Here is an 18962-nt window from a genome sequence, read left to right on the forward strand (position 1 = left end):
GGGTAATAGCTTTGATTCATCTTTGAATTCTTGAGAACTTTTTTTGGAAGTTCTAGCAGGGGTGCACAGCTACTCATATACCCTTGACTGAAGAACGGTCCTCCTCTATTGGCAAAGATCATCCTGAATTCTTATTACTCAAGTAAGGTGTGACACATAAAAGGTATTCAATTTGCATAAGTATCGTTTTTGAAATTGAGATATAATTTACATACTATAAAATTTACCCTTTTTAAAAATATTTACTTTTTAGTTATAGGTATACACAATATCTTTATTTTTATTTTTACGTGATGCTGAGGATCGAACCCAGTGCCTCACACATGGTAGGCAAGCGCTCTACCTCTGGGCCACAACCCCAGCCCAAAATTCACCCTTTTAAGGTACAATTCAGTGGTTTTAGTATATTTATAAGGTTGTGTGACTACCACCACTATCTAATTCCAGAACAACTTCATCCTTCAAAGAAACCCTGTAACTGCTAGCAGTTATTCCCCTGTTAGCCATTCCAGCCCCCCCCCTCTTGTGTCCCTAGTCCCTACAAATTCACTTTCTATCTAAATGGATTTGCCTATTGTAGACATTTCATATAAATGATATATAATATGTGGCTTTTGGTGTCTAACTTCTTTCTCTTAGTATAATGTTTTCAAGGTTCATCTACATTGTAGAATATATCAATACCTTTTTCTGGCTAAATAATATTCCACTGGTAGACATGATTATATCACGTTGCTCATCTACTCATAAAATGATGGATGTTTAAGTTGTTTCTGTGGGGGTTTTGGCTGTTCTAAATAGGCTGCTGAGAGTATTCATGTGCAGATTTTTGTGTGTCAATAAATATTTGAACCAATGAACAAATGAATGTATGGTGAATCTTACGTCTTCATATGTTTTCTTCTTTTTTTAAAGAATTATTATTATTTCTTTTAGTTGTAGATGGACACAATATCTTTTTTTTTAATAATATTTATTTATTCTTTTAGTTTTCTGCGGACACAACATCTTTGTATGTGGTGCTGAGGATCGAACCTGGGCCGCACGCATGCCAGGCGAGCGAGCTACCGCTTGAGCCACATCCCCAGCCCTCCACAATATCTTAATTTATTTATTTTTACCGGGTGATGAGGATCAAACCTAGTACCTCACACATGTGATGCAAGTGCTCTACCACTGAGCCACAACCCCAGCCCCTCATGTGCTCTTTTCATCATGTGTTCTTTGTAACCTTCTTTACTGCTTTCGGGCAGGTATGGGCCGGATTGTTCAGGCTGAAGAATACCTATCCCAAGCCCAGTGGACAGTCCTCAAGTCAACTGACTGTCAAAATGCAACACAGTCATTACTGCATCGGAACCTGGGACTTCTCTACATAGCCAAGAAGAACTATGAGGAAGCCCGATATCATCTGGCCAATGATGTAAACAAGTTAAATTATAACACCTGGATGTTTCCAAGAAAAGCTCTGTTCAGTTTTTTGTTGTTGTTGTTGTTGTTTGTTTGTTTTATACTAAGCATTTCTCGAAACTTTTTGTTTGAGAATGCCTTTTGGTGGCTGTTAGCAAGAGTACATCTAATGGCCTGAATTTAAACCTTTCTACTTCCTGGCCATGCCACCGTTGCCAGGTTAGATCTTCCCTGAGCCTCAATTGCTCTGAGAATAATAAGTGGGGACAGACTGATTCCTGATTAAGAGAAAGGCTTTGCTCCTAGTCCCAACTCTGTTGTTTCACTACCCTCACAGTCTGGGACAAATTACTTTACCTTTTTTATTGCTTACAAGACAAAAAAAAAAAAAGTCTCTTCCACATTGGGTCATTGCAAAGATTAATAATAGAACAATATGTGTGCAGTACTTTGGCTATTTTTAAAAATAACACTGTCTACTTCAGAGTGTGGTTATTAAATTTAAATGAGCTAGATCTATAAGAAAGCACTTATAAACTATAAAACTCTATGAATGTTAGATAGGATAATGAAGATGATAACCAAGCTTTTCTTCCAAAATTATGAGATTCCCATTAGGATTTTAGTATTGAAAAATATTACAAGAGAGGAGTTCCTGAGCCTGAAATCTGGGTTAGGTTGGGGCAAATTGCACTTTCCATGTAGGTTAGTTCTTTCTTTAGCCTTCTCCAGCAGGCAACGCTCCCTCTGGTTGCATGCCACTGCACAGTACCCATAAATTCATTCTGATGCTGGTTATTTCCAATACTCTAAATTTGTCCTTGGCCCTGGGAGGATGACCTCCATGAAGTATACAACCCAGACCCCATTGCTGTCTGGTTTGGGATGAGTTTGGAGAATGGGAAGCAGAGCAGGGGAGTGGAGGGTGTGAGAGAGATTAGGGTATTTATATTCTCTGCTGCCTTCCTGCCCCACTTTGCTCTGGCAGGGCAGTCAGTGCTCCCCTGTGGCCATAGTGTCTTATCAAGGGACCTTCTTCCATAGTGCTAGCACTGGCTGGGGTTACCCCTGTTTTCTACCCCTGGTTTTTGAACTGTAAGGATGATAATGGTTTCTTGCTGTTGGTTGTCCTTTTTTTTTTATTGGTTGTTCACAACATTACAAAGCTCTTGACATATCATATTTCATACATTAGATTGAAGTGGGTTATGAACCCCCAATTTTACCCCAAATGCAGACTGCAGAATCACGTCGGTTACACATCCACAATTTTACATAATGCCCTATTAGTAATTGTTGTATTCTGCTACCTTTCCTATCCCCTACTATCCCCCCTCCCCTCCCCTCCCATCTTCTCTCTCTACTCCATCTACTGTAATTCATTTCTCTCCTTGTTTATTTTCCCATTCCCCTCACAACCTCTTATATGTAATTTTGTATAGCAATGAGGGTCTCCCTTCATTTCCATGCAATTTCCCTTTTCTCTCCCTTTCCCTCCCATCTGTTGGTTGTCCTTAATGCTTCACTAGCCCTTGTTGGTTCCTTAACCCTTTCACATCTCAAATATTTTTTCTACTAGACTATCTTCAGGCAATCCTTTTGAGGGTGACATCATTTCATCCTGGCCCCCCGACCCATGTAATCATCCTTTGAGCTTTTTCTCTATCCTCCACATCCTCCAATGAATTAAGCAGAGGCACATTCTGTCTTGAGCTGGGCCACCCAGTTATGAATTATATCAAACACACATTCTTTTTTTTTTTTTTTAAAGAGAGAGTGAGAGAGGAGAGAGAGAGAATTTTTAATATTTATTTCTTAGTTCTCGGCCGACACAACATCTTTGTTGGTATGTGGTGCTGAGGATCGAACCCGGGCCGCACGCATGCCAGGCGAGCGCGCTACCGCTTGAGCCACATTCCCAGCCCCAAACACACATTCTTTAGCCTAGCTTTTTTTTCCTCTTAACCCATTTTATTGATGTATACCAGAAATTCACCCATTTTAAGTGTGCAGTTCAATGATTTTTAGTACATATTCAGAACTGTGCAGCTATCAGCACAATTGAGTTTTGGAACATTCCCATCACCCTCAAGAAATCCCTTATATCCATTTGCAGTCATTTCTCATTCCCACATCAGGCCCAGACAACCACTTTTTGGTTCCTTAGATTTGTCTTTCCTAGACATTTTATATGAACAGAATCACAAATAGAACTCAAATCTGACTTCTTTCACCTTGCATAATCAGTTTGGATTCATCCTTTTTTTTTTTTTTTTTTTTTTTTTTTTTGCTGAGAAGTAGTCCCTCATCTTGGGTAGTCCACAGTTTGTTTATCCATTCATCATTTGATGGGACATTTCAGATGTTTCTCTTTTGGGCTATAACGAATAATGTTGCCAAAACATTTGTGTACAAATCTTCATGTGGACACATATTCTCAATTCTCTTGGGTAGGTACTTAGAAGAGAAATTGCTGGATCATATAGTAACTCTATGCTTAACCTCTCGAGGAGCTGCCAAACATTCCCACCAGCAACATGTGAAGATTTCGTTTTTCTCCTCATCATCACCAGCACTTGTGGTTTTCTGGGTTTTTTATTATAGCCATCCTACTGGCATGAAGTGGTATCTCATATGGTTTTATTTTGCATTTCTCTAATGATTGTCAATCTTAAGCATCTTTTATGTGTGTTTATTAGCTATCTACATATCTTTCCGGAGAAATTTCTAGATTCTAAGCCCATTTTGACATTGGATTATTTTAAAAATTCTTTCTGTGTATTCTGGATATAGGATCTTTATCTAACATGATTTGCAGAGGAATTCCAGCATTCTCCTTTCTCCTCCTGCAATAGATTTATTTTGCCAGTTGTGCATTTGGAACAGAGGACATCAGGACCTCAGGAGGCTACTTCCACTTGGCTAATACCTTCTATGATCTTCAAAAAGTGGACCTAGCAGACACATTGTACACTAAGGTGAGCTAGAGAATGTGGGAACTGAACCTTGACATTTAGGCCAGGTATATTACAACTGGTGTAAGACCATTTGTGAGAAACATACCATAAAGAGAGGCTCAGAGAAATAAAGGGTCTTGCCCAAGGTTACATAGCCTGATACACCAAAATAGATTAATCCCTAGCAAATAATAAATGATAGTCCTAAGAACCAGAGCTTAATTTTTTATTTATTTTTTTTATTTTTATTTATTTATTTTTTTTTAAAGAGAGAGTGAGAGAGGAGAGAGAGAGAGAGAGAGAGAGAGAGAGAGAGAATTTTTTTAATATTTATTTCTTAGTTCTCGGCGGACACAACATCTTTGTTGGTATGTGGTGCTGAGGATCGAACCCGGGCCGCACGCTTGCGAGGCGAGCACGCTACCGCTTGAGCCACATCCCCAGCCCCAAGAACCAGAGCTTAAGAGGCTCTCTCTCACCCAATGGGAACAAGCTAATGTGGGTGTATTGAGGTGTGTGACAGAGAAGAGCTTTATAAGGGACATTTATTGCTGCAAGGTCCTGTCAAAAGATCAAAGAACTTGAAAGTAGCCAGGCATGGTGGCGCATGCTTGTCATCCCAGTTATTTGGGAGGCTGAGACGGGAGGACGGTAGGATCACAAGGTCAAGGCCAGCCTGGACTTAACAACACCTGTCCAAAATTTAAATTTTAAAAAGGGATAGGCATGTGGCTCAGTGGTGAGTATCATTTAAGTTCATTCAGTACCACCTCATTTAGCTAGCAACTGTTTCTGTGTGTGATATAGGCTCTCATATTGTGACTCTTGATTCATACTTTAGACCCAATTCTTTAAAAGAGGCATTTTGGTATAGTTAAAAAGCCAAGAGCTTTGGAGTCAGACAGACCTGGGTTTAAATCCAGGACATGCCACTTAACAGCTCTTCCCAAAAGTCCAGTGTGCTCATAGCTTCTCTGAGCCTCAGTTTATTTACACATAAAATGGAAATAATAAGAATATTACCTCAATTATTGTTGTGAGGATATAAGTGTTTAGGGTTGTTTGTGTCCTGTGAATAGTAGCTATTGTTATCAGATCCCACAGGATTGCTCTAGATGTGCCCATTGTAGCCCATCCCTGAACACATTAATTTGGCCAGGGCTTTTTGGGTTCCTAGGGCTCCCTTTGCCCCCAACTCAGGAACTCTGGCCCCATGTGCTGCATTCATATCTGGCTGATCTAACAGCTGAGGTCTGGCTCCCTTGTCTGATAGCCATCTTCTTTTCTAACAGGTCTCAAAGATCTGGCATAAATATTTGAATGAACACTATCAAGTCCTCTCACAGGCTCATGTAGAACAAGCAGACTTACTGCGCAAACGATTTGTGAATGACACTGGCTTGGGTAAGTGCTAGTTCACTCTAGGAAGCAGAGCCATGACCTCATCCTACCTAATCACAGGCCTTACACCTAACAGGGAGAGTAGCTGTTCCCATCATGGGGCATATCAGTGCCACCTTCCCATTTTACTGATGGGGAAAACCGAGCTTTTACTAGGGCTGGGAAGAATTCAGATCCTTCTTATGCATAGCCCTCAGGGAATAAATATGGGACGGATTCGGAGGCATAAAAGACCCTGAAGAGCATCCATTTCTTCTATATTATCCCTCCAGGGAACATAAGCCATGAGATAGTCTCTACATAGTTTAACCAGGCAGGCAGCACATATCTGTAATTCCAGCTACACTGGAGGCTGAGGCAGGAGGATCTCAAGTCTGAGGCCAGCCTTAGCAACTTAGCAAGATCCTGTCACAAAATGAAATAAAAGGCTGGGGGTGTTAGCCCGGAGCTAAAGCACCACTAGATTCAATCCCCAGTGTCAAAAAAAAAAAAAAAAAAAAAAAAAAAAAAGTTGCATTGCTAATTAATTCTGATGTCTCACATTCATTTCTCCTTTACAGAACAGTGAGTTCCTCTGAAGCAGGGCTAGATTTGATTCATGTCTATCCCCAGGCTCAGCAAAGGACTGAGTGTTGAGAGCACTGTACAATATCATGCCCTCTGAGATAATAGACAAGGGATCTAGTTTCTGCTCAAAAGAGTCATTCAGTACAGTGGGTGATACAGAGCCTATGTGCAATAACAAAGAACATTCCCATGACTATAAATTATATTACAGATGAATACCAGAAGGAAGAAGGGAGGATGGTTGGGTGGTGTTGAAGGGAGACTTTTTCGGAGGAAAGACTTTGAGGGAAGGTTTAAAAAATTAATTAGTTTATTGGATTTTCTCTCATTATAAAAGTGGTTTACTGTATAGCAGAAATCTTGGAAATCATAGCTATCCAAAGATCACCGACCTTTAGGCTTATTACTTAAATACATGCCTGTTAGTCCCTGACTCATAGTAACTGTTTATTTATTAATGTGGGACCAAAAACCACTGGGGGGAAAATGTGACAGACTCATGTGAGGAAGCAGAAAGGCTATTGCTTAAGTATCTTTGGACTTAGGGGGAGAAATTAAGCCACTACTATGGCAAGATATTCCCCTTGCTCCCTCCATCAGCTCTAGGGTGGAAGCAGAAGTGGACCCAAGGAACCCAGCTGTGACAAATGCCCTGGGTTTAGGAGCCCACAAGATTTATTAGAGTTCAGGGTCTAAAGGAGAGACAGCTTAGTGACTTTGGGGCTTGTGGAGGAGCATTTTTTAGGTTACTCTGGTAGTGACATGCCAGGCAGTGCCCAGGGCTGCCTGAAGCTGTCCCACTTCCTGCTCTGCATGTGGCACAGTCCTTCTGCAGCTGGAGAACTTGCTGTGATTTGTGCTGTTTCCATTGGAACCCTGGGAAGAGGCCAGGCCCCTGCCCGTGGGGGGCTTATGATGAGGGCAGGCTCTTTCCTCCCTTTTCAAAGCAGATGAAGCCCAGGAAGCAGAAGCCATTCAGATCCTGACTTCAATCTTGAACATTCGAGAATCAACTTCTGACAAAGCTCCTGAAAAGACTATCTTTGTTCTGAAAACCTTGGTCATGCTTCACTACCTGATGATGAATTCTTCCAAGGCAAGTTTCCCCAGAGGCAGCTTGTGTAAAATGCAGAAAGAAATGCATCAAGTAGTTGAATCCATCTGTTTTTGCCCAATTCCACTAGCTTTTTGTCCTTAGGGAGCAAGCCCTCACTCTAGAAAAGTTCACAAGCTCATGACATTTCTCTTTTGCTGAGTCCAGCCTGCTTAGTGGGACCTGGATTGTCTCCTTCCCTAGGGAAGCCTTCTAGGATTGGGGAAGTACTGGGAAGCTTGCAGGGCAGGAGGGCTCTGGAGGGTCTTTGGAGTAGGACATGGCTGCTTTAACTGCACTCAGTTACTAATTTCCCTTTTGCTACAGAAATTCAGGCAGGAATGAACTGCTGAGAAATGGTTAAAAAGGTAACTGTTTTTGAGTAATTAGTACATGCCAGTCACTGTCTTAAGCCCTTTACATAATTATCATATTTAATTCTCAAAACAACTTTATGAAGTTAGTATTTTATTATCATCATTTTAGAGATAAGGAAACTGAGGCATAGAAAGGCTCAATTCTTTGCCCAGTTTCATAATAAGAGAGCTCATGTAAAAAAAAAAAAATTCTTTGCCCAGTTTCTTACAGATGGTAAGTGGCATATCTAATTTATTAATGGACTGAATCAGTCATTCATTCAAATATTTATTGAGCAGCTACCATTTGCTAGACACTCTTCTAGGGACTGGGGATAGAGTGGTGAACAGAAAGACAAGTTTCCTCTCTCTATGGAATTTATGATTTTTAGAGGAGGGGAAGCCACAGTAAATAAGTAAATGTATAAATGTGTAATATAACTCTAGACAGTAAAAATTGCCATAGAAAAAAACAAAGTAAGCTAGGGTTAGTATAGGGGGCTGGTTGGAGCAGGTCTTTCTCTGTGGGTGACATGGAAAAATTTATGTTTTCCTTCCCTACTCCCTCCTTCCCTTCCTTCCACAAACTTTTACTAAGCACTTACTGTACATCAGGGCTTGGGGAAGCTCACAGTTATAATAGAGAATAAAGCAAATCTCAGGGCACTGTGGAAGCCCAGAAGAGGGGCACTGACCCTGTCTGGAAAGGGTAGGTGGATTATGGAATATGGAAGTGTTCCCGCTGAACTTTAAATTTACCTTGGCCTTTAAAACCTCCTTTCTGCAGTACAGGGTCCAATTTTGGGGAAGTTATTATCCCATAGTGTGTTAGGATGTCAGATCTAATAGAGATCCTCAGACAAAAGGAACACATCTGGACAAAAGGAACACCTCACTTCCTCAGGTCTTTACTCAGCTGTTTTTTCCATGACACTTTCTGAGCCTCCCTGTCTAAAACTACAAAACCTTACCACCACCTCTAATGCTTCTGACTCCTCTTTCTTTTTTATTTTATTCCATAGCATTTATCACTAGTTAAGATACTATTATGTTTTACTTGTTTTGTTTATAGTCTTTCTTCCATACAATATTGTAAGTTCCATGAGGACAGGAATTTTTGCCTGTAGTCACAGTACCTGGAATATAGCATCCATTCAGTAAAAATATTCAGTAAACATTTTTTAGAAGGAAAGAAGAAAGAAAACAAGAGAGAAATAGAAAACAAGAGAGCATCCTAAAATGTCCTATGGAGCTTCTTTCTGGGTTAAATTTTCAGATCACATGGCTCCTAGGACTATGACAGGATGATAATTTATTTGTGGTACCTGTCACTTCTGTGCCTCCCAATGCTAGTCCGGAGGACTCTGATTAAGATCCTACAAAGAACCAGGCCTGGTGGTGCACACTTGTAATCCCAGCAACTCAGAAGATTGAGACTAAGGCAGGATGATCACAAGTTTGAGGCCAGCCTGAACAACTTAGCCAAACCTTGTCTCAAAAAACAAAAAGGACCGGGAATGCTCAGTGATAGAGCACCCCCAGGTTCACCAAAAAAAAGCAACAATCAAAACCCAAAACTCCCTACAAAGACTTGAGTTTACTAAGGAGTACCCATTTACTTAGTTTGTTAAATACTTAGTATTAGTTGGTTAAGTCAGATGGATTTTTCTGGTATTCCTACCCACTGAGCACAAATATGGCTAGCTGTCCAGGACCCAGAGTAAGCAAAGTTCACAGTTTGGTGAACAAGAGTTCAGTGGCTGGTGCGGGCAGGTGATGAGTCCTCTCCCCTGTTTCTGGAGTTGAGCACAAATGGAGCTTCCCAATGTTATGCATTTCTGGGCCAAGTTCCTTTTGTCACTTCAATTTTATTTCAGGCAGAAGAATATGCCATACAAGCCCTCAATCTGGCCAAAAAACTGGAACTCAGTGATGAAGAGCAAAGCAACATTGAAGAATTACTACACCTCATCTCAGCTGAAGAAGAGCATCCCATTACTTAGTGACCCATGAGTTCTGCGTCATGGCTATTGAACGCCTAATACATTTCAGTCTTGCTCAGTGGCTCTTGGTCCTCTGGGTTGCTGAAGTGTCCACATTTTTTCCATGGGACTGCACCCATAGGTGGGATTTTTTAGCATATGTGAGGGAATATAGAGCTTTAGGCATAGAAATCAGTAAAACTACTGTTTATTAGGAACTTGTACTTGGTTTAATATGATTTTGTATGACTTTGAGTAATGTGTGGTCAGATCACTAATAAGAATTTGTACTTAAACTGTAAATAGTTTGTCATATTTCCCAAAAGTCTCTCAGTGCTGTGTATTTCATAAGTGTATGCCAAGTGGGGAGTATAGAATAGAGCTATATTGGAGCAAAGTTTTCTATTCTACTGGAATTAAGTTAGCATTAATCTGAGGCAGATTGTGACAAAAATATCCATTGTAATTCCTGCAGCAATCACTAAGAAAATAACTCTTAAAATAGTTAAAAATTAACAAAGATTTAAATGGTGCACTAGAAAATATCCACTTACAGCAAGAGAAGGCAGTAAAGGAGGAATAGAGGAACACAAGAACACGGAACGTTGAGAAGACAGCAAAATGCGATGTAAACAAGAAATGAGTACTTCACAAGTCAAGGGAGCCCAGGATGCACGGGCTGAGATGCCGTTCCAGGCTGGTGTCTTTAATATCTCGTACAGTAATTTGAAGCAGAAGTGAGCCATCTTATACTCCGTGGGAGAGAGGCACTCTGAAAGGCCACCTGTGATGCAGAGGACAGAGTTCAGGCCTTGCGCTCAGTAATGCCAGAGTTTAAAACCCAGCTCTCTTACATGACAGCTTTGGGACCTTGATCCCACATAGCTTTACGCATTATTGTTGTGAAATGGTCTAGATGTGGCCACACCTGTATCGGCTTGTCCCATCTTGATGACTTTGGACACTTAGCACATCCTTTTTTTCCTCCTTTAGCTCTTTTCTGAACTTAACAAAAAGCACTTTGCTTCCTGGGTAGATCCACACACAGGGTGAATACGTGCAGATCAGGAACCTGTCAGAGAGTTTTATGATCCTCGCTGTAGATTAATTCATTCAGATACAAATAATGGGCTGGGGATGTGGCTCAAGCGGTAGCGCGCTCGCCTGGTGTGCGTGTGGCCCGGGTTCGATCCTCAGCACCACATACCAACAAAGATGTTGTGTCCGCCGAGAACTAAAAAATAAATATTAAAAAAAAATTCTCCCTCTCTCTCTCTCTCTCTCTCTCTCTCTCTCTCTCCTCTCTCACTCTCTCTTAAAAAAAAAAATAAGTCAGATGGTTTACCCTGCCCCTTTATGTAAAATCAGCTGGAACCTCCATTCCCTACCTTTGGAGATTCTCATACTTCTCTAAGATGGCTGTGCAGTCCCTGGGGCTCACTTGTCTTTCAGCCATTTCTTCATCCAGTTTGAAGCTTCAGCATTGTATAGCTGTTCCTTCTCTTTAGGAACACAACCACCTCTTCTTTTTTCTTACTCCCTAACCCCAAATAGGAACCAGCTCTTTAAAAGAGACCCTTAGTGAAGACTGGAGGGGCAAAGAGGAGGATCAACAATTCTATAGAAGATAATAAAAAAAAATTAGAACTTCCAATTCTAAAATCATCCTTTAAAGTCTATGCTGTTACACTCTCTCTCCCTTACCATATCCAATGGCCCTTCTCTGTTTTCCCCTTAACCCTTATATATTTTCTGTTTTCTCTAATCCTGAATTCCTTTTCATTAATACTTCTGCACTGAATCTATTTGTATAGTTATTATTTAAGTTAAATTCTTTAAATTTTTGTTTCTATTAACTGATTTTATTTATAGGCCATTATTTTTCTTTTCTACATGTCCAATAATTTCATTTTCAATATTTCTTCTTTTCTAACACTTGTGTTTTCAGGCCATAAATTTTCCTCAAAGCAGTGCTTTCAATGATCCCACCTATTTTAAAATGCAATATTTTATTTTTATTCTTAAGTGTTTTAAAATTTTTTATGACTCATGAATCATTTAGAAAGATGAATAGTTAGTCAGCTTTCCATGACTGTGACAAATACCTGAGATAATCAACTTATAAAGAGGAAAGATTTATTTTTGATCACAGCTGCAGAGCTTTCAGGCTATCATTATTTGACTTCATTGTTTTGGGGCCTGTGATAAAGTAAAACACTGTGATGGAGAGTGTATGGTAGAGCTAAGCTGCTCACCTCATAGTGGCCTGGAAGCAAAAAGAGAGAGCAAGGGACCAAAGTACATATCCCCTTGGGGGGGGGGGCGTGCCCGAAATGACCTGAATTCCTTCCACTAAGCCCCACCTCCTAACAGTGCCACCACTTCCCAATAGTGCCATAGCTGGCAGCCATGCTGTTAGCATTTGGGTCTTTGGGGGGCATTTAAGATCCAATATGATTCTTAACTTCTAAAGGAAGGTGAATTTCTTTCTTTGTTGTTGATTGCTGGCTTAGTTTTATTGTGGTCATAGAACATGTTGCATACAATTTTGATAGAGATTAATTGAAATTTAGATTATGACCCAGGATATGGCCATTATCTATAAATGTTCCACATGTGCTAGAAAAGAATGGAACTATTAGGAGCAGGGTCCTGTATGTGCCCGTTAAGTAAAATTCATTAATATTTTCAAATTTTTGCTGATTTTTTTGGTACCAGGGATTGAACCCAGGGGCACTTAACCACTGAGCCACATTCCCAGCCCTTTTTTTATATTTTGCATTTAGAGACAGGGTCTTGGGCTGGGGATGTGGCTGAAGCGGTAGCACACTTGCCTGGCATGCGTGTGGCCCGGGTTCGATCCTCAGCACCACATACAAACAAAGATGTTGTGTCTGCCGAAAACTAAAAAATAAATATTCTCTCTCTCTCTCTCAAAAAAAAAAAAAAAATAGAGACAGAGTCTTGCTGAGTTGCTTAGGGTCCCCACTAAGTTGCTGAGGCTGACTTTGAACTTGCAATCCTCTTGTCTCAGCCTCCTGAGCCACTGGGATTACTACAGGCATGTGCCACTGTGCCCGACTTTTGCCAAATTTTTGTTAATTCTCAAGAGAGGTATGTAATCATGAATTTATCTGTTTCTCCTTATAGTTGTGTCAATTTTTGCTTAATATACTTTAAGGTTTTGTTATTAGCCATATAAATTTAAATAGAATTATGTTTTCCTGGTGAATTGAATTTTTGTATTGTCTCTACCAAAGCTTTTGACTTAGTCTATTTTGGTCTTAATAAAGCTGCACCCATTTCCTTGGGGGCTGGATTATTTGTTGTCAGTTAGGCATCCTCACCACTGTCTTCATCATTTACTTCTGCTTAGAGGAGGAGCTTGGAAGTCAATTCCCATTGTGCCCTTTCTTTAATGATTAAGGGTAAAATTCTGCCAGTGAGGGCCAACTGCTTAAGATTTGGAAGTTGCATATGGAGCACTCATGAATCTCTCCAAGAATAATCCGTTCTTGTTTTCCTGAAAGCATATTTCCTGTGAAAGCAGCTTGCTGACCTTTGTTTTCTGATTTTTATCACTCAGCTATTTTAAAGATCGTGTAAGTTTCTGATTCCCTCCATTAAATAAATCTGTTTATTCACAATACTTAGGGAGGCTTCTGTTTTCCTGACTGACTGAACCACTTGACATTCTTCCTGCAAACCCTTTATTTTAATCTATATCTTTATGTTCTAGATGAATCTCTTACAAAAATAATGAGATTAGATATATTATATCTGTGATTCTTAAAGAATCATTTAGTTCATTTATATTTTGTTTGAATACTAAATTATTTAGGATTAAGTCTATAATCTTATTTTGTGCTTTCCAGTTGTCCTGCATGTTATATTTCCCCCTTTCTTTTGGATTGATTACATAACTTTCTCTCCGTTTCTTCTCACCCTCTGTTAGTCTGTTGGTTATAGCCTGTGTTTTTGTACTTTTAGTGATTGTTCCAGAAATTGAAGCATTCATTTCTAAGTTATCAAAATCTAATATTCAGGAACCTTCATCTGCAAAAGACAAAGTCTTTAGATCCTCAACTATATTTACCCCAACCAAACTTATATGTTATTACTGCTATTTATTTCCAACATATCTTTTTAAAAAATATTTTTTAGTTATCAATGGACCTTTATTTTATTCATTCACATGTGGTGCTGAGAATCAAATCCAGTGTCTCACACATATTAGCAAGCGCTCTACCACTGAGCCACAACCCTGCTCCTCCTATATATCTTAAACTCAGAAATCATAATTATTATTTTATAATGTTTTCGTATTTTTTGCTCTCATACCTTCCATCTGGGCTCACATTACTAATAAATCTTAGTACTTCCTATAATGAGGGTTTGCTGATGGCAAATTCTTAGATTTTCTTTCTTTTATTAATATGAAAATATTTATTTTGCCCCAGTTTTTGACTCTTGAATGAAAATGTATTTCATTTTATGCATGATATAGTGATGCAGGAAATAATCTCAATTCCAAAAAGCTCTGTGAAATGTGGTTTATTTGACTCCAAAGACTAGACCAGGAGCTCTAGTAATGCTGAGGGTCCCTCAGAGAGTCATACAAGTGCTGCTATTCATCTCCCACCAGTTAATCCTATCTTTCCTAAGTATCTTTGGCAGAATTTGCAGGGTAGAGCTTATGAATCGTCCCTGAAAGATCCTATTAATTTTTTTCTATTGCAAGCACATATGCAATGTTAGAAATCACATCATATTGTCTATGAACTTTATTTAACAAAAATCGACCTTTATTTAACAAAAATGAGGAGAGAAGTAGGTGCTCGGCATTCTTACTAGGTAACATTTTATCATTGCACAGCTATGGGCCTGTACTGTGGAGTAGTCCTTAGAGGACCATGATTCAAATAAAATTGCTCTACTATTAGTAGGCCTCACCATGTCCGACAATAGCTACACGTGCAAATGAAGTATCTTTGTATTTACAATGACTACAAAGTTTGACATCTGTCAGGAACAGTAGGTCACATGAAATAAACATTTAGCAAATAAACGCTTCAAAAAAGATGGTGAAGCATTATTGGAATGACAGAACTGTGCCAGTTTTTCACTCAACAGAAAAAGTATGTCTTTCTTTTTATTCATCAAGATCAATGACAAAGTAATGGAGGTAAATATTTTATTTCATATGTATGCATACACAAACACACAACTTCAATAGCTAATAAATATATCAATAAGAAGTAGGAGTTTTTTTTTTTTTTTAAGTAGTAGCAGGTTTTAAAAGCATAAGAACAAGTTTACTATTAGGAACAGACTTTAAAACCAGGATTATATAATCCCTTAAACATTTTCCCTTGCTTGCAAACTTTTGTCAGGATTGTAGGTCTCCCAGAACATCTTAATTAACCTGGCCAAAAAAGAAAAGAAAAAGTTTTTAATGAAAAAATATGGTAGGTAGTTTGAAAGTTTTACCACAAGAAACAAAATTAGATATCAAGATTAAGGAAGATAATAGCAAAAAATAATAACAAAAACCATTGGAGTTTTTGTTTTGGTTTCCTGGTTTAAACAAGTGGATGGTATTGTGCACTCAGGTGAGGAAGCCCTGGAAGAGAGGCAGGGACGTCAGAGAGAGATGAAAACATGAATTCCGTCTGCAGTGTGATGACTTTGAGGTATTATGAAACATTAGAGGAGAGATGAAGGTGGGCAACTGGATATGCAGTCTGACCTAAATAAAAGAAACTGGGGTTCAAGAGAAATTTGAGAGTATCATGTAGATGGTCATTAGTAACATGGAAATGGAGATTCCCCTAGGGATGAAATATAGATAAGGAAAAGAGTCTACAGGAATGCCCAAGGAAACTGGGCACTTAATGGAGCAGAGGCAAACCCAGAGGAGGAGGATGGCATAATTTAAGACTTATTTAATGACTATTCAAATTACCATAATACTTTTCACTTGGATTCCTCCAATGTTAACATATTATCATCACATTTGCTTTTTTCCTCTAAAAACACCTGTTGTTTCCTAAACCATTTGAAAGTAATTTTCAGACACAGTGTCTCTTTCTCTCTCGATATTTAATGTGCATTTTCCTAAAACAAGGACACTGTCTTACATATTCTCATCCACACAATCATGAAAATCAGGAAATTAACACTGACACAAAGCCATCCATCGATGCAATACAGACCATGTTCAGATTTTACTGATTCAATCATCTCAATGTCCAAAGTACGAGTAAATCCCTGAGCAGACAGTGCATCCAGTTTCCATGTCTCTTTAGTCACGAGTGCCTTTAGATGTGGTGCAAATACTGCTACTCAAATGTTCCCTCGCTTGTCTTATAAAAATTTCAGCCAAAATATTCTAATAATATTAGAATATTCCAAAATATTCTCCCAATGCCTTTGGGAGAATCTAAAGGGCTTTGAGTTACAGAATACATAGACCCAAGGCTGGTGGAAGAGTCCTTGGGAGTGATCTCGTCCCCAGTTTAGGAAATCCCTGCAGTGAAAGCAGTAACCAATGGAAGAGCTGTAGGTACCAGTATGACAGGACAGCTGGATGCTATGCTAGCAGCAGGAAGCTGGGAATGTCTCAGAGGAAGACCACAGGACACTGGGAATAGAAGGCAATCTCAAGATTCACCCACATGGTAGATATCTATAGCCAGCCTAAAGGTCTCTTCACTAGTGCCCTTTCTGCATGGTTCTGCCAGAGCCACATTCAAGATAGAGGGGAAGCAAGCACCATGTGCCTCCTGCCCCACCAAATCCATTGGTCTATGATGCAGCTATAGGCAGTTCTTTGTGAGTGTAATGGGGAAATCTGAATGTGGACTTGGAATTAAATGGTGCCAAGGAACATTTTTTTTCATATGTGGTAAAGGCATGAAGAAATGGTCTTTCTTTCTTCCTTTTTTTTTTTTTTTTTTTTTTGTTTAAAGAGATGCCTGTTGAAGTATGGGAGAAAAGATGGTATGTGTATGTACAATTTGTTGTAAAATGCTTAAGGAAAATTGACAGATGAGATAAAAATAGAAAGTTAGAAAGTTTTGGTAACTTCAGAATCTGGGGTGTTTACTATCTCTTCACTACTGTGTAGTTTGAAGGTTTTCATATAAAAGAAGGAAAAAAATGAAATAGAGGTCACCCTTCTAGTGTAGGAGTTGAAAGACAATAGGAGTGGTAATTTAGTATCAAATCCTAAATCCTTCTTGGCTGGCTCCATCAGTCATTATCCCTGTGACTATCCTAGTCAGGTTAGGTTCCCTGACCCTCAGAAGTTGGGGAACAGTCTTAGTTCAAGGGTCCCAGACCTGGTATTGACCATAAATTTGTTTCCAAAGTTCTTATCACTGTTTCTCCCAGAAAGCCTCTTGCATGTCAGGTGAGCACAGTCCTGCTGGCTCTGGCTGACCTGTCAGTTCTCTGGGTGGGCACACAGGTTCTTTCAATCCCAGGGGCCCTCTGATGGCAGCGCATAGCCATTTTCAACAGCTTTCAGTTTTCATTTGCCATTTGAGTCTTAATTCAAGTGTCAGTCTAGGAAAGCACGCTGAGTGGACCCCTGACAAGTTTATACCATCTGCAGTAGTATTTTCCTCCATTATCTTGACAGTCGAGAGCTGGCAATATTACAATTCAGACAGCACTCTGCGTTTGAAAGGAAAATTATGGTTTTCCGGAATGCAGCTGGTGTGCAAGTGAATAGGATGAAGTTTTTATGAAGCATTTCCCTCATTTTATGACATGAAAAATAGTAAAATGTAGATCAGCATGTGATTCTTACTTTAAAAGAACAACCAAAAGGCATAGAATTTTGGGAACAAAGGCAAGCAAAGCATTCTGTTCCACAGTCATAATTTTAATAAAAAGCAAAAATAGCAAAACAATAATTTATAAACGACTTCTTCTCTGTTGGAAGAGTTAACATTGTTATTGCTGTATAAACCACTTGGAAACGAGCTATTCTGATGCCTTGTTAAGATCTATTCTTCACAGTACAATTAAGCAGGAAAACCTGCAGCGCACTTTCCTGGAGGGAATCTAGCTACTGTACCTCTCTCAGAAGAGATTGAGATGAGCCTCACCTGGGCGGGGGTGGGCACTGTTTCTATTGCTCCAAAAGTTTTGAAGCGAAGGAAACAGATTTTTCCACCTGTGAGAAACAGAAGGTAGACAAAACAAGCCGAGAAGCAGTGTTTTCCACTGGTTTTCTTTTACTTCAAATCAGTTATGCACATTATAACCGGACACTTGATGCTGAGAAAATCTTCACACATCCTACCTCCCTGCAACTAAGACGTTGCAACCCTTTATATGTATCAATACGTTTTCTCTGTCTCCCAGTGGCAGTGGTATGCTGATAACAACTAGCTCTGGGGCAGGGAGGATTGACAACCTTGATATGTGGTGCTTGCCCATTTCTGTGATGTAAATATTCTCACCAGGGCTGATTCGGAGCTACCGTGTCACTGAATGGCAAATTTGGTAAGGGATGTGCAGTGGCACACCATTATACATACATATATACATACGAATAGATGTCAATAACCTCAGAACATAAATAATAGTAAAATAAGAAGTGAGGAGTTTGGGGTAGGTATTATCTATGTTTTGAATATACTTGTAGATTTACATAATTTAATCTTTAATGATGGCTGTGTTTAATAAACTAGCTCAGAACATTCTGGAAAATGTAACAATCCACTCTGATGAGCTGGTAAAAGTGGCTCTAGCACACCACTGGAGCCCTGGGGACCGCCACAATAGACACGGGCCTAGTCCTGCCTTCACAGAGACCTTTAATAGTTCTTCAGTGACTAAGGACTACCATCTCTCCCTTTATAGGAAAACCACAATGGGTTAGATCTCCCTTTATAGGAAATCAGTATTCCTCCCAAATAGGAGATTCTGGGAGTCCCATTTGGGATAGGCCCAGGACAGCAAAATTTTAGCCATTTTTATTGGGTAGTTCCATCTGATCTAAGGGTTGCCATCCCTGCCAAGTCCAGATGGTGCTGATGGGCTCTCCCGAGTTCTCTACACAGCACTCCCCTCTCAGCCTTCTGCACTCCCCTCACCCTATTTGACAGGTTTAATTCAAGTCTCTGGCACCTCCTCCTTCCATTTGATGCAATGCCAGCAAACCTAATAAGGGAAAAGCCAA

At 39.6% G+C, this 18962-nt stretch overlaps 2 protein-coding genes across 6 annotated transcripts in view; one reads left to right on the forward strand and one right to left on the reverse strand.

Moving 5' to 3' along the window:
- Positions 1–10888, forward strand: part of ZMYND12 (zinc finger MYND-type containing 12) — a 34665-nt gene extending 23777 nt beyond the window's left edge. For all 4 annotated transcript variants that reach the window (XM_081307509.1, XM_081307508.1, XM_081307511.1 and 1 more), the window contains 5 exons: positions 1254–1423; positions 4266–4388; positions 5660–5771; positions 7286–7435; positions 9666–10888. In XM_081307509.1, the coding sequence (XP_081163635.1) occupies positions 1254–1423; positions 4266–4388; positions 5660–5771; positions 7286–7435; positions 9666–9787 (677 nt within the window). In that variant the 3' untranslated portion in view covers positions 9788–10888. The remainder of the gene's footprint in view (positions 1–1253; positions 1424–4265; positions 4389–5659; positions 5772–7285; positions 7436–9665) is intronic.
- Positions 10889–11790: 902 nt separating this feature from the next.
- The window catches only part of RIMKLA (ribosomal modification protein rimK like family member A), a 37235-nt gene continuing 30063 nt past the window's right edge, over positions 11791–18962 (reverse strand). The window contains exon 6 of one of the 2 annotated variants that reach the window (XR_014023743.1): positions 11791–15191. The gene's annotated coding sequence lies outside the window, so the exon portion shown is untranslated. Of the gene's footprint in view, positions 15192–17598; positions 18944–18962 lie in introns of those variants that run through there. The other variant, XR_014023744.1, reaches the window with a different exon arrangement.

This window comes from Spermophilus citellus, assembly GCF_964194105.1.
Source record: "Spermophilus citellus genome assembly, chromosome: 9".
Taxonomy (NCBI): Eukaryota; Metazoa; Chordata; class Mammalia; order Rodentia; family Sciuridae; genus Spermophilus; species Spermophilus citellus.